At 41.1% G+C, this 15840-nt stretch overlaps 1 protein-coding gene across 1 annotated transcript in view; it reads right to left on the bottom strand.

Annotated features, from left to right (window-relative positions):
* Window positions 1-15840, bottom strand: part of FOCAD (focadhesin) — a 272312-nt gene that overhangs the window by 226203 nt on the left and 30269 nt on the right. Inside the window, exon 4 of the mRNA XM_008689800.2 lies at window positions 15016-15120. Within this exon, the coding sequence (XP_008688022.1) occupies window positions 15016-15120 (105 nt within the window). The remainder of the gene's footprint in view (window positions 1-15015; window positions 15121-15840) is intronic.

The raw sequence follows: 15840 nt of genomic DNA, 5'->3' as shown, positions 1-15840 counted from the left end.
AACTCTTCCAGCAATTCTGACATGTTGTTAGGGTTGAGAACCACTACAAGGAAAAAAACCCAGAGGGAGGTGAAGAGTCAGGAAGTTTTCGGATGTTTCTCTCTCTTAAACAGAAAAAGAAAAGTATGGCAGGTCCGGCACATGGAAGCTCTCGTGTGAAGCCCGGCTCGGACACGACCCCACCGTTCCCGGGTATGATAACACCATCTCCTGATGGGCTCCTCCACCGCACCTCATCTATCAGGCACTAACGTCACCTCCTGGCGGCCTCCCGTTTGATCAGACTACTGCCATTGCTGAGGGGTCGCTCCAACGGTTTTCTGCCAACACTCAAAACTCCTACCAAAATCCTATTTCCAAATTCCAAACTCTTTGGCACGCACACCTACCTAGAATTGCTTCTACTCGAGTTGCCACAGATATTAACAAACAAATGCTACAAAACCTGACAGTCTCCCAGGAAGGTCACACCAGCCAAACTTCTAACATTGAGAGTTCAGAAGGTCATGTTCACGTAAACATGAAAAAAAGGAAAGAAGGGGCACTTGCGGTCATTTTAGGTATGAGTTTGGCTCCTGCCAAGCACCATATTAAAATGAGGAACATCACATAGGACCATCCATTAATCCTCCCCCTCCTGGTGGCATTTATGACGATTTAAGAAGAAAATGCAACAAGGTATCACACCATCACGTAGGATCACACACTGCGTGTGATCCTAAAGCACTTCGGCGCTTTTCAATACTCTTCCCTTCTAAGTCGTTCCTCCCTCCACCTCGCTCCCCCTCCAAAAAATACTCAAGTATCTATCCGGTGAGGTGGTTTTTTTTTTTTTCTATCGTTTAACACTTTTGTCCAAATTAAATCGGGTCAACAGAAATAAGAGGTAGTAATTTTAAAGTAGGACCAGAAATGCTGCACATGTGGCCAATATAATTTCCCTTCTACTTCACTGGGATTGTGGGACCCGCTCTAGCTTTGTTGCGTGAAGCCAAAGGCCTGTTTTGCTTGCCACTGGATCCAGGAGAGTCTATTTCGTATCTCAGACTTAAACACTAAAGATGAGATGAAGTAGAATATAGGAGAATAGGGATTATCCAGATTAATTACTGATTTAGACATCTGGATAATTACCTTTACCAAAGAATTGATTACGTCAGGTCCAAGTGCAAATATTGCAGAGAATAATATACAATATTGATTCCAAGAAGCTCTCTTGAGGAAGAAGGGAAGTCCAAATTAAGAACATTGCATCTTACTAGTGATTAACATTTGATTATAATATTATACTATTTCAACTGAATACAACTAACCTAAAATCAATGTTAATTGCCAAAATTTTGTTTTACTACTTTGAGCGTAATGAAGCAAAGAGCTAAATTCTCCCTGGTGAATCATCAAATTGGCGTGTGAATACAAATATAGAAAGCTTTATGCTTAATAGAATGAATGCATTTTGTAATTCAATAGACTTTATGGTGCAACTGGCATGCATGAAGTTTTCTCAGTCTTTGCACAACCGCTATTTGGGGTCAGAGAATTCTTTTGGGGGCTGTCCAGTGCACTGAAGGGGATTTAGCGGCATTCCTGGCCTCTACCCACAAGACGCTAATAGCATTCAATATAGTTATGACAATCAAAAATGTCCCCAGACATTACCAAATGTCTCCTGGGGGGGTGGGGGCAAAACTGCCCTGGTTAAGAATCACTGAGCCACTGTAAAATGACAAGCACTTATGAAAGGCACAAAACTGATTAAACCATGGTACCGTCCCAGAGCTATTTAAAAAAAAGACGATGCCACCTTCACCCTTCCTTGCAATGAACCAAAAGCAACCCATCATACTCAAAATTCTAAGTTTCTTATGGAAATATAGTCATTAAATATTAACACTAGGTACATAAGAGTAACACAATACAGCAGAAACTCCAAAATTTTCAATGGAAAACTAATGGAAAATTATTCCTTTGCAAAATACAGAATCATGTTCCAAAATAAACTGTATTCAATAATATACCTACTAATTTGGGTATGATAGAAAATAGTCATTTTCCTATTTAAAATATTATCATTGGAACATTTAAGATGTCATAAGACTAAGCATAATTCATTCTTGATGCATTCAGGGATTATTAAATTTATGGCTTATTCAAGATTTCTCTTTTCCTTCTTCCTCTCATTCACTGCTCGTTAGCCATTCCACTTCGTTCAAGTACACCCAACTGAGAAAGGTCAAGGTAAATGGGAGGATCCACAGTTTAAACAGGTCACCTCTGCTCTTCATCAGAAGATCAGACAAAGAATGTAGTACAGAACACCAAGTAAAACCCGGGTTATGCCTTAAAATTTCACTTCTCCCCAACCCCACTACTCAAGTGATACAAAGCTGACTACAACGCTGTATTGAAAATGATGGATGGGCGGACCATACAATCAACATGATCATTTGTGAAAGTAATAGTGGCAGACAATGAGCTATGCAAGTTTTGAGGAACAAAAACAACCTTGGGACATGCTCATCATTATTATTTAGATAAGCAGGGCCTCCCTAGCGTCACTGGAATCACTCACTGTTAGGCTGCCACAATCCCATCTCCGAAAAAACTGCAAGTAGAGAGGAGGCGGAAAATAGTGAAGGGGAGGCAATGAACAAAAAGGGTCAAGAGTTCCAGATATACATGCAGGCTCTGATCTCAGGCAAGAGAATGAACCTCTCCTGGACAGAGTTTCTTCATCTGTAAACTGAAGACATCAGACCAAGTACCTTCCAGTGCTAAAGATAATGCCACCCATTAAAGCCCTAATCTTCCTACTGCTCTGGACTAGAGGTAGGACCCAACTGTGCAAAGGCAGGGTACAGAAGGCTCTCGACTGTTAATAATTCTGTGCCAATCTTGCATGGCTCTAAGGCCAATGTCCAATAAAATCTAAGCCTCACAAAGGAGTCTCCTTTTTTTATTTTTAATATTTTATTTATTTGCTTGAGAGAGAGTGAGAGAGCATGAGAGAGAGAGAGAGAGAGCTCAGAGGGAGAAGGAGAAGCAGACTCCCTGAGCAGAGAGCCCGATGAGGGGGCTCGATCCCAGGACCCTGGGATCATGACCAAAAGCCGAAGGCAGATGCTTAACCGACTGAGCCACCCAGGCACCCCAGGAATCTCTTATTTTTAATCTCAAAGAGATAAACCATACCACATTTATTTCAGAGAGAAGTACGGTGCCCAGAATGAGCACAAATGTTTTAAGTCATAATTTCCCAACTCCTGAGACAACCAATAGATTCTGCTTTCCTCTTAAAAGAGAAGAGCACTGTTTCTAAAGTTTAAAATCAATACAGACCAGGTGACCTGGTCACCCTTCATTGGCCTCTAGTGCCTCTTGTCTCTCCCTCACCGTCTGGTTTCTGTTTTTGCCATAGAGGAACCAATTTGTCGTACGTTCTTCGGCACCTTCCCATTTCGTGATTTACAAATGTCTTAACTGCCATTTTAAGTAAAGCATTTACACTGTACCTAGCACACGGAATACTCCATCAATGCGGAACCATTCTGATTATCAGACAGGTAGGTTTGTATCTCAAACCAGAGCAAAGGCTGCGTGAAAGCTGGAGCTGTCTTATTCTTGTTAGGTTTCCCTTTCAATGCCGAGGCACAGCTACGATAAATGTAACTCACACAGTAACTCACACACACGCTCTCCCCAAAGCACCTTTTTAAACTCTTTCACTGGGTCGTGAAAAACCAACTTATCACAGTGCCTCTAGTACACGCTTTCAGAGTCCACACTGTTCAGGGATAAAAAGCACAGAGGAAACACGCAGAGTTGGTACCTAATACTTGAGCCCTCCCCACCCTTTAGTAATATTGTCAACAACACAGCGCGGTGCGCGCATCTTAACAGAACGGAGTGGGGGCAGGAGTGAAGGACAAATGCATGGTTCCGCTAGACTAGCACCGAGGCAATGGCAGAGTGAGGCATGTAACTAGATTCACCTTCCCAAGTATAAATACATCAATCTTAATAGAAAAGAGGGACGTAAAAAAAATTAGTCCTGCGGTAGGCAAATCAAAAAGCAAAAGTTATTTGTAACCTTTAGGTCACCTCAACCTTTCTGCTCCATCTCTGAGTACAGGAAAGCTAGGATTTGATTTACATCATAAATTCAGCGATAGACTCAGATTGCCTTTTCTGTGTGAGGAAACAATGCCTACAGTCACCATGCATTTTCATGTATGCAGCTGTGACCCCGGCACTTTCAGAAGCACAGCATAGCACTTACTACATCAAATATGCATTTTAAAAGCATTTCTCTACCTGCTCTGAATTTTGATTTGAAAGTGCTGGTTAGAAGCCAAAAAGGGATTAAAAAAAAAAAAAAAGCCCCGATGATTTTAAGATTAAAAAAAAAGGCATAACAAAAATTTAAGATTCCACAATGAATATTACTACAAAGAAGAAAAATTACACAATAATTGTGAATTATCCTGTTGTGTTTTTAAGACACACGTATTTTTCCTTTCCACATAAGCTGCCAGGAAAAGAAGACTTTTGGAGCAAGAAGTATTTCAATTTGGACATTTTGACAAATTTTGACTAATTTGACTATTTTCCTTGGGTCCGTAAGGCAGATAGGGAAAGTGTAAGATTTCTTTGAAAACACAGTTCATATTACAATTGATTCTGCCCTCATACTGAACGTTTTGCAGGATCCCTATACTGAGAGGCAGGGTTTTGACGCAAAGGTGTGTGCCAATGTGAGAAGTTTAAAACTATTCTATGTAGAAGGGCTGTAGGGAAACAAACAAATACTTAGGGTTCCAAAACTTCTATTATTAAGTCACCTGCCACGAGTGCAATATATATATATATAAATAAAAATAAAATTGAATTAAATTTAAAAACAGGAAACAAGATAAATAGGCTCATAAGGCCAAAATGACATTTTACGTCCTTAAAGACACTGATCATCAAATTACCACAGCAATTTTTAAATTAAACATCCACCTTTAGAAGAACTTAAAAGCACTTTCTAGGGGCAATCGCGTAACTGGAAGACCGTACAATACGTGTAGCTTATTCTTTAGGTCTGATTATAAATCCCAAGTGTAAACCCCAGGTGATTAGAACCATAAACTGTGAACAAAGACTTCCCTGGGTGGGAAAAAGGAGAGAAAAGAGGAAATGAAAACAGAAGCAAAACATGCAGTTCAACAGAAAGCATCAAACTGCAAAGGGCCAGATGGCCCTTAGAAAGTAACGGCTATGCTTCCCCTGCTACTGCCCTTGCTTGTGTCTTAATATTAACTCTGCTGGGCTTTCTCCGGGTCAGATCTGACGCTGATAATCCCTTCTTACTCGTATTCACTTTCATGATTTTCCTATAAGGATGTCCCTTTATCCATTAAAGCAAGAATACACAAGCCCTCTGAAATGATACACAAAATTTTGAGGACGTGTGTGTGTGTGTGTGTGTGTGTGTGTATACATTTTCTAAGGAAGGACCAAAACTTTTATGAGATTCTCAAAGACGTTTCTTGACCATCTCCCCTCCAAAAACCAGTAAATACCAGTGAATTAAAGCAGAGGTGAGGTGATTACTGTAATTCAGTCTTGTTAAACTCCCGCTTTCAAAAAAAACTACAAAGTACAATCTCCCCCCCAAAAAAGGTTATATATGATGTTCCCGAAAATGGTAGTTCCCCAAGTACTGAAGTTTTTGTAACTCCAGCAAAATTAAATATATTCATGTATTCTACCAGTTCCAATCCCTTATGGCAGCTTGACTGTGTAGTACAGATGATTTAATAATGGTGTCATGCTTATTTTATGCTAAATAAAACCAAACATCTACATCTCAGGGGATCCTTTTAGATAATATATTCAATTACTGAAATAATCAGCTCCCCCAAAAGCAAAACGCTCACTTTGACCCCCCCCAAAAAAGCTAGACAGTCAAGTTTTTAAAGAATTACAGGATTCCAAGCAACCTCATTAAGAAAAAGTAAACGTAATATGGAAATTTGCATAGAAATGAAAAACAATAGCTACTCTTAAAAATTTTTTTTAAGGTTTTAAGTTTTTATTTAAATTCTAGTTAATACATAGGGTAATATTAGTTTCAGGACAATTTAGTGATTCATCACTTGCATATAACAATTACTCTTAGAGACTAAGTTTATTTCCATAACTTACAAATTTACCTCCAAAAATAAATGTAAAAAGCAAAAACAGCAAAAATTCACTGGACTTGGTAAGCATACAAAAAGGTTACAGAATAAACAAAATGTGGTATGTCCATGCAATGGAATATTATTCAGCCATAAAAGGGAATGAGGTTCTGCTCATGCTACAGCACAGATGAACCTTGAAAACATTATGCTAGGTGGGAAAAGAAAGACATAAAAGGCCATGTATTGCAGGAATTCCATTTACATAAAATGTCCAGAAGAAGCAAATCCACATACAAAAAGTAGTGTTTTCCACACCTTGGGAGTAAGAGATACTAGGGAATGACCGTTAATGGGGCTTCTTTTAGGGGTGATGAAAATGTTCTAGAATTAGACAGTGATAATGGTTAGACAACTTTGTGGATATCATACTGAACTGTATGGCTTTAAAAGGTGACTTTTATGGCATATAAATTATATCTCCAAAAAAATGCATTAAAAAATATTTCAGGGGTGCCTGGCTGCCTCAGTTAGTGGAGCATGTGATGCTTGATCTTGGGTTCATGGGTTCGAACCCCATGTAGGGCACAGAGATTACTTAAATAAATAAAACATAAAAAAATTTCAAATTTAATTCAGCCACATACTATCTTAAATTTAGTTAACCTCGTCTCGATTTTAGAAAAATCCACGTGTATCATGTGAAGTACAACACCAACAGAATCAAAATAACTTGAATTTCCCTTACAAAGGAAGTGAGTTCAAATCAGAATCTCATTTATTACCTCAATACACCTGGTTGATTACACCCATTTCTTTTTTAAGATTTTATTCATTTACTTGAAAGAGAAAGAGAGAAAGTACACAAGCAGGGGGAGCAGAGAGGGAGAGGCAGAAGCAGACTCCCCGCTGTGCAGGGAGCCTGTTGGGGGACTCTCGATCCCAGGACCCCAGGATCATAACCTGAGCCGAAGGCAGACACTTAACCAACTGAGCCACCCAGGCGCCCTAATTACGCCCATTTTTAAAGATGCAGATGTGGGAGGAAAGAAAGTTGCATCTTTTTCTAATCACTATGAAACACCGTGATGTTGTTTGGTTATTTTAGCCATTCATCCAGTGATTCTCAAACCTATTTCCCCATCAGAATCCCTCGAGACTTTTAAAAAAATATACAGGTTCTAGGTACCCACAGTGGCTGACACCCAAGCTTTCTAAATCGGACTCTATAGAGGCAGGGCTTCAGAATCTATAGATTAAGTGCATTTCCAAGGATTCCCACCATTTCCACCTCTCCATTGCCACTAGCAAATCTGAAAAGAGTGGTACGCTAGGCAAACCACCATTTTGAAATCATCACAGTGAAAATTAGTTGGGCGGTTGGGGGCGTAATGAGGAGCAGGTGTTTGCATGGTTCCAAGAGCCTTCTCCACAGATTGCTTATTAGTTACAAGAGAAAAATGATTAACTCTATAGTAAAGAAACCAGACATCACCCCTGACTGGGTAACCAATATTAAGATCACCACGGAGGGGTGCCTGGCTGGCTCAGTCAGTAGAGCATGTGACGCTTGATCCTGGGGCTGTGAGTTTGAGCCCCACGATGGGGATAGAGTTTATTTAAAAAAATTTTTTTTTAAATTAAAACTCCCAGTGAGGGATGAGATGGACATCAGTGCCTCCAGGTGTGATATCCAGAGAAGGATATGGCATCACTTTTATAGATTTCCAAAACGTCAATGCCATGAAAGACAAAGAAAGGGAGATTGTTCCAGACTTTAAAAGACTAAAAAGATAGGACAGCTAAAGGTAACATGTGATCCTAAATTAGATCCTACACACTAAAAATAAAAAGGAAAAAAGTATAAAACGACACTATGACAAAACTAGAATATGGACTATAGATCGCTATATCAATGTTAAATTTTCTCAGTATTATAACTGCTCCCTGATTATATGAGAATACCCTTGTTCTTAGAAAATACACACTACTGAATACATAAAATCTCACACATGTTTTTTAAGAATTATATAGAATAGACAGAATGATAAAGCAAATATGGCTAAGTATTAAACTCATGAATCAGGGTAAATGGTATATGGGCGGCTTTCGTACTATTCTGACAATCTTTCTGGAACTTTGAAATTATTTCAAAATAATAAGTTAAAAAGATAGACCTTCAAAGCTCCCCAGGACTCTTTAACTCCCAAAGTGTCTGCCCTGGTCTTGTGTATTCTAGGCCACGCCCCTCTCCCGGGCCTCCGGCTCAGCCTCTCCCTCCCCTTGAACGCTCAGCTCCAGGCGCTCGGCCTCCTGCGCTTGCTCCCGCGCACCCGCTCTCTCTCACAGCAGTGGGGACACACCTGCTTCCACCTAGATCCGCAGCACCCTTCCTGTGCTCTTCCCATGGCTGACTCCCGTCTCATTCTTCAAAACGGGCAGAAGAGAAAATGCAGAGGGAATTTAATGCTGAGAAAAAGCCAGTTATCAAAATCAAAACTGGGGCTCCATTTTGATGTGCACAGCCACAAACTGGTCTTAGTGCACTGCACGTCAGTCTTCTTGGGACCCTCTTGTTCTTCTATGTGATAGACCTAAGGGAGGAATGTGTTTGCCTTAAGAAGTAAGTGGAAAAGAGCAATATGAATTACAAAGTAACTCAGCCTTCGGGACACACATCTTTATGTTCTTAAAATTAACTCTCCAGGGACGCCTGGGTGGCTCAGTCGGTTGGCTGTCTGCCTTGAGCTCGGGTCAGGATCCCGGGCTCCCTGCTCTGCGGGGGACAGGGGGGCTTGCTTCTCCCTCTCCCTGCCGCTCCCCCTGCTTCTGCTCTCTGTCAAATGAATAAATAAAATCTTTTCTTAAAAAAAATTAACTCTCTAAATCAACTACATAACACTGTCCGAAGAGATGGACGAATACACAGAGCGTGTGTAACTAATCGGAGCAGGGCAGAACCACCCATTACCCTTGGCCTCATCCCCCATTCAGAGCACACCATCTGCCAAAAGCATTTAATATTCCCTAATTTCAGAAAGTACAGCTTGGTGCTGATCAGACCAAACCTTTCCACAAATAAGATTCTTAACATTTGCTATGTGTGCCTGTCAGCCACTGTCTGGCACATCAGAACGGTATGAATTCTGGAACAAGCAGTCTCTGCTCATGAATTCACAGCTATTTCCTCACTTCAGCAAAGGGAAGAGAGATCTTGAAAAGATTGCCATAGTATGAATATGCAGAGGAAAAACGAAAGGCAGAGAAGCACATGATAAAATTTCGGGGAGGGGGGTGGCCTATTACAAAGCAACTAAGAAAATGAACCTCAATAATTAATGAATTGTAAAAACATAGTTTATTTATTCTTCCTCAAAATTGAAATACCCGGATCTGCTCTCTGCCGTGCTTCCTCTAGGGTCAGTATTCGAGAATGTCTAAGTAACTTAAATATAAGTAACAGAAAAGTGGAGTTCAAGCTAACCAAGAGAAAATCCAGACCAAACAAAAGGGGGAGAAGAAAGAAAAGCCTAACTAAAGGATACATTAGTAGCAGTTTTTAAAAGGCAGGATGGGGGGGGAGGGGCACCTGGCTGGCTTGGTCGGTAGAGCGGGTGACTCTTGATCTTGGGGTCGTGAGTTCAAGCCCCACATTGCGTGTAGAGATTACAAAAAAATAAACTTTAAAAAAAGGCAATTATTATAAAAATTGTTCACAGGCAGAAAAGCACGTCTAAGATTTGAAAACTGTTAAATGCCTAAAACAGGGGTCACAACGTTATTGCCCTTGGATTGCATCCTGTGAACAGAGGTGTTTGGTCTGCCTACCCTGTATTTTTAAAAGTCTGAATTGTTTTCCAGCATTCGGTGGTCAGGAGATTTCATATAAAATGTTATTAATACTGAAAGATCTGAAGGTCTAGCAACAATGAACCCCTATTGCCTCATTTCAACAATCCGCCAGCAGTTCTCCCTGCTACCAGCACCCTGGAAACCATCTAGGAAGCTTTGAAAAACCACCAGTGCCTGAGGCTAACCCTCCAGTCCTTCCAGGGAAAGCCCAGGCCCCCTACATTTAAAAGCCCCTCAAGGCGCCGGGGTGGTTCATTCGTTGGGCTTCTGCCTCCGCCTCAGGTCGTGAACCCAGGGTCCTGTGATCGAGCCCCCTGTGGGGCTTCCTGGTCATGGGGGAATCTCTTCTCCTTCTGCCCCTCCGCTTCCCACCCCCGCTTGCGCTCTCTCAAATAAATAAAATCTTTAAAAAATAAGAATAAAATAAAAGCCCCTCAAAAGCTCTACCGTGCAACCGGAGTCGGGACTCACGCACCTGGAGTTTCACGCATAGCATATGCTAAGTATAAATGTGCTGTATTCTTCCAGCTAACCCCATCCTAAAAACCATCAGAGTTAAAGCCACATTTAAACATCCCCATTCAATCTTAAGTCACAAAACTAAAGAAGGGTCCAGGTAAGCAATATGAACTTTATCAGCCATACACACTCTAGTCTAATGTATCTCAAAGCACGGTCAGTAGACTACTGTGCATCTAAATTTCGTTAAAATGCAGGTTTCCAGTCATGTTCCAGACGTCCATATCAAAAACTCTGAGCAAGAGCTCCTGCTGCACTGTAAACACTGAAAACCAGTGTTGCTTTTTTAAGAGAGTTGCTGAGGGCTCTCTTCCCCTCCTACTCCAAACAAGCATCTACCATCTGACCACGAAGAACACTCACTTGCTGGGGCCACAGAATGATTTCTTTGAATAGAGCAATAAGGTTTAAATCTCTTACATGCTCTCTTGCATTTGTACTTGGCTTGCCCTCACTAGACAGCTTTTCCTTTAAAATGCTCTTTGGTTCTGATCCTGGCCTCTCTATTTTCCATGGCAGACGTGGTTTGATGAACTTGGTGCCTTGGTGCTGAGAAGGAAACAGGCTTTTTGCCCCCCAACAGGGAAGAGAGACAAGGAGACAGGATTAAGCCACTCAATATCCCCCCTGGTGTACCCCCGAGGGGCTCCTTGCAGCTTGTATATGGTACCTTTAAGCTCCCACAGCCTCAAGCAATATTTCTCAATTGCGAACCACAAATGACCTATATCCAGATCACTGAGCAGCTGGGTAAACATGCTGATTCCTAAGTCTCGTGCAAAACGGACTGAAAAAGAATTTCCAGCCAGGGCTTGAAAAGCTGCACTGTTAACCAGCTCCCCGGGCGCTTCTTTGGCATACAAAGTTTGAGAACCACTGCGCTCTAGGTTCAACAAAGAGAACACCCTCTCTAGAGCTCCTTCCGTGAAATTCACAGGAACCAGGGCAAGCCACTGGCTCACACTTCCGGTCCTCACGGCTCCCCCCCTTCGTTTCCATACTGGCATAACCGACACAATTCAGCACCAACCCATTTAAAATAACCACGTATTCTGTCCCGCTAGAATGCAAATTAATCAGGTCTTAGGACAAGAACAAGTGAAAAATGCACAAACTCCAAAACTGTGTATGCTAGCCGAGTCCTTACTACCGTAAAAAAACACAGATAAGTCTCATTCCCAGACAGCTTCCAATTATCTGTCCTAGTACTTCCATTTGAAATGAATCTTCCAGCATAACCAGGGAACACCTCTCTGGAGTTCTGGGCTTCTCGTAACCCTGTTATGCTTTCATACACAGCTCATCAGTTGCCTCTCCAAAGCTGGAGGATATCGTAACCAACATGGGGCAAAGAAGGCTCTAAAACAGCATGACAATTTTATGCTTGACTCAGGTAATCATAGCTCTCTTGAGGGGAGTCTGCTCTTCAGGCGCACCTCGCCTCTGTTCCCGCCATCCACAATCCCCCCTGGAGGAACTTGAGGCTCTTACACACTCGATTACACTCTACTGATTTATAGTGCCAAGCAGCCATTCACATAAGGGCTCTCCATAAACATTACGGATTATGCCAACTCCGGTGACTGATTCTGGACCTCTCGATGTGCTGCCACTCTAAAGACACACCTTATGTATCCAGTACAATTTCAGCTCCTCAAACTGGGTTCCCTATCCACACCTTGCACCCACTGTCTTTTAAAGAACCAACTAGCAGAGAAAATGAATTATAAAGCAGGAAAACAGGTGAAACGCGACAGACAACTGAGGTCCGGCACTCACACACGGTAAGGCCAATACCAGTGTGAAGGGGAGAATAACTCTAACCCTTCTGTTGGTAGAAAATTCCCTTTTACCATCATCTAAACCAGAGCTTCTTAAACCTTAAGGTGCCTAGGGCTTACCTGCGAAATCTAACTGGAATGCGGGTGCTGATACAGGTAGTCTGAGATGGAGGGCTCTCTCCTAACAGGCTCCCAGGTACCACTAACGCCGTCGCACAGCTCTGCTACCCACAATGCAGTGGGCTAAAGAAGCATCAGCATCACCTGGGAGCTTGTTACTGGAGAATCCTGAGCCCACCCTGGCCCTAAAGAAAGAGAATCTTCTGTTCAACAAGGTCCCAGGCGATTAGCATTCACATCAGTGCAGCTGACATGAAATCTTGTACTCAGGGTGGATCAGAATCACTTGGGATGGCTTGTTTTTCAGCACACCCAGGTGGTTCTAATAAGCGGCCAGCGTTGTGAACCACTGAATTAAAGACCCCCCCACTGGGAGGACGGAAATATGGAGTGACTGCTAATGGATGAGGAATTTGGGGGGATGTGAAAATGTCCTAAAATTATGGCAATGGTTGCATGAATATACAAAAAAAACCCAACCAAACAACAACAACAAAAAACCCCACTGAACTGTATACTTTAAATGGGTCAATCCTGTGGTATGTGAATTATATCTCAATAAAACTGTTATATAAAAATTTAAAACTTTAATGGCTTTCCTATTTTAAAATAAATAACTCCCACTGAACAACAATAAAATGGAATTCTTTTCTCTCTCTTTAAGATTTTATTTATTTATTTTTAGAGAGAGAGAGTGAGTGAACATAAAAGCAAGGGGAGGGGCAGAATGTGGGGAGAGAATCTTAAGCAAACTCCATGCTGAGCTGAGCTCCAGGTGGAGCTCGATCTCAGGACCCTGGGATCATGACCTGAGCCGAAACCCAGAGTCGGACACTTCATCAACTTAGCCACCCAGGTGCCCCTGGAATTATCTTCTATCGTGGAACTCTGGCCCAAGAGTTTGAAATTCTTAAAAACAAAACAAAACAGGGGCGCCTGGGTGGCATAGCGGTTAAGCGTCTGCCTTCGGCTCAGGGTGTGATTCCAGCGTTATGGGATCGAGCCCCACATCAGGCTCCTCTGCTGGGAGCCTGTTTCTTCCTCTCCCACTCCCCCTGCCTGTGTTCCCTCTCTCGCTGGCTGTCTCTTTCAAATAAATAAACAAAATCTTTAAAAAACAAAACAAAACAAAACACAGATATTTATATGACTCATCAAAAAATATTAAGATCTGCTCATCTTCTTCTTAGGTTCAATTCTGATAAAGGCAATGGATGAAAGAGAAACCTGAAATGAAAACCTTGTTATGTCATACAGCACCACAATATATAAGGAAAAACAAAAAGGGGAGAAAAGCATATTTAACATTTTGGAAAAGTTTGCTCTATACACCCCAAGTTTCCAGGGTATTTTCAAAAAAATAATTTTCCTTTTGCTTACCAATTTGAAAATAAATTAACTTATGAATTTACTACTAATAATGAATTAACTAACTCAATGTACTACATTCTTCCAAATTTTCTGTATGTTTGAAGGTATTCAAAAATATGTTAGGAAAAAAATACATAAAATGAAAATCTGCCCTTGTTAAAAAATTAGCTTAAACTCTCAGTAATGTACTCAATAAAAAAGATGATAAATAGGGGACACCTGGGTGGCTCAGTCAGTTAAGCGGCTGCCTTCGGCTCAGGTCATGATCCCAGAGTCCTGGGATCCAGCCCCGAATCAGGCTCCCTGCTCAGTGGAGAGTCTACTTCTCCTTCTCCCTCTGCCCCTACCCCCTGCTCATGTATTCTCTCTCTGTCTCTCTCTCAATGAATAAAACCTTTTATTTTTTTTTAAAGATTTTATCTATTTATCTGAGAGAGAGAGAGCGAGAGTGCACAAGCAGGGGGAGTGGCAGAGGGAGAAGCAGACTCCCCGCTGAGCAGGGAGCCCGACACTTGGGGCTCGATCCCAGGACTCTACAACATATACTAGTTACAGGGCATCTTCTGGGGCACTCTGCTCACTAAGTAGGAGCCCCCCTCTTAAGAACTGGCTTTCTGGGACCTTCAAGGCAATGGTTAGGGTCACCTTCACAAGTAAGTATGATCCTTCCCTCGTCCAAACTCAATAAAATCCAATGCATTTCACTATTATTGTTGTTCTGTGTATTTAATTTTAACATAACTCTACCATGTTACATTATATAGATGACAAAGAGAAGGCAAATCAATGTTCCTACCTACTAACCTTGCCCTGGGTATTAACCCTTAAATAATCTATTACTTTTTATAGTACCCTCCTACCTAACCTAAACCCCTCCTGCTTTCAGTACGCCTGCTCAATCAACTCTTCAGTTTTCATAGGATTTGGGAAGATGGTTATAGACATCCCAGAGTAGAAAGAATTTTGGGTAACAGACTCTAATTCCACGGAAGCAACTGCGAAACCCACAATGGTGATATCAGCATGTTTTCAACTCTATCTCCCTCTTCCATGTCTTTGAAATACTAACTTCCTAAGAGGTCCAAGACCCACCATCACTGTTGAATTAAATAACTAATTCTTAATCGATTACATATCTGTTCATAACGTAGTTAACAATTCACATGCACACACACGCAATTTGTTTGAAAGGAAAAATTGCATACCTAATAGTATATAAATTCCGAATGTTCTTCTCCCCACCTTGTCCTTCCTTAAGAGCTTGCATTTGTAATAATTTCATAATGGCTTTTATCAAGCCATGTGTATTCCTGTAAAGAAATATAACAAATTGATAAATGCAATACATATAAAGTGAATATTCTAATCGGGTACTTAAATCTGCCTTTTTTAAATAATTGAACACTCGCCACCCACACTGAACTGTAACCACACACATGCACCCACCTCATCCTACAGTATAGCCAAGAGGCCTAAAGGTAGACAGCTCCCACCCAACACATTTAAAAGAGAAGTGGAGCCAAAGAATCAAACCACCAACCTATCAATCACCTCTCTACACACGCTTGGGGGTATCAATCAGGAAAAAATAAACATTAGCCCACATAATTGCAGGCAGTGACCACATCAGTTACCCATACTGAATAATTAAGTCCTTCATTTATAAATATTAGTAGACCATGAATAATAACCAGACATATGAAATGGATTAGCTACTCAAAAATGTGGGCCAGGGGACCATTCAGAGCAAATAACCCCCAATAAAATAAAGTTAATGGGAGTGGGGAATAAAACCTTAATTTTTTTCTTTATTCTCTGTAAGAGGTAGGAGGATAATATATTAAAAAAAAAAAGAATGAAAGAAGAAAGGAAAAAAAAAGAAACAAAGATGAGAATTGCCTGCCCTTTTTCTTTCGTTATTAATTTTTTTTTAATTGTGACATGGAATTTTTCTCCTGCTTTACTGAGGTAAAATTGACAAATACGATTGTAGTATATTTAAAATATACAATGTGATATACGCATACATT

This window comes from Ursus maritimus, unplaced genomic scaffold (assembly GCF_017311325.1).
Source record: "Ursus maritimus isolate PB19 unplaced genomic scaffold, ASM1731132v1 scaffold_17, whole genome shotgun sequence".
Taxonomy (NCBI): domain Eukaryota; kingdom Metazoa; phylum Chordata; class Mammalia; order Carnivora; family Ursidae; genus Ursus; species Ursus maritimus.
The sequence above is the reverse complement of the archived record's forward strand: the minus strand, read 5'-3'. Positions and strand labels throughout refer to the sequence as shown.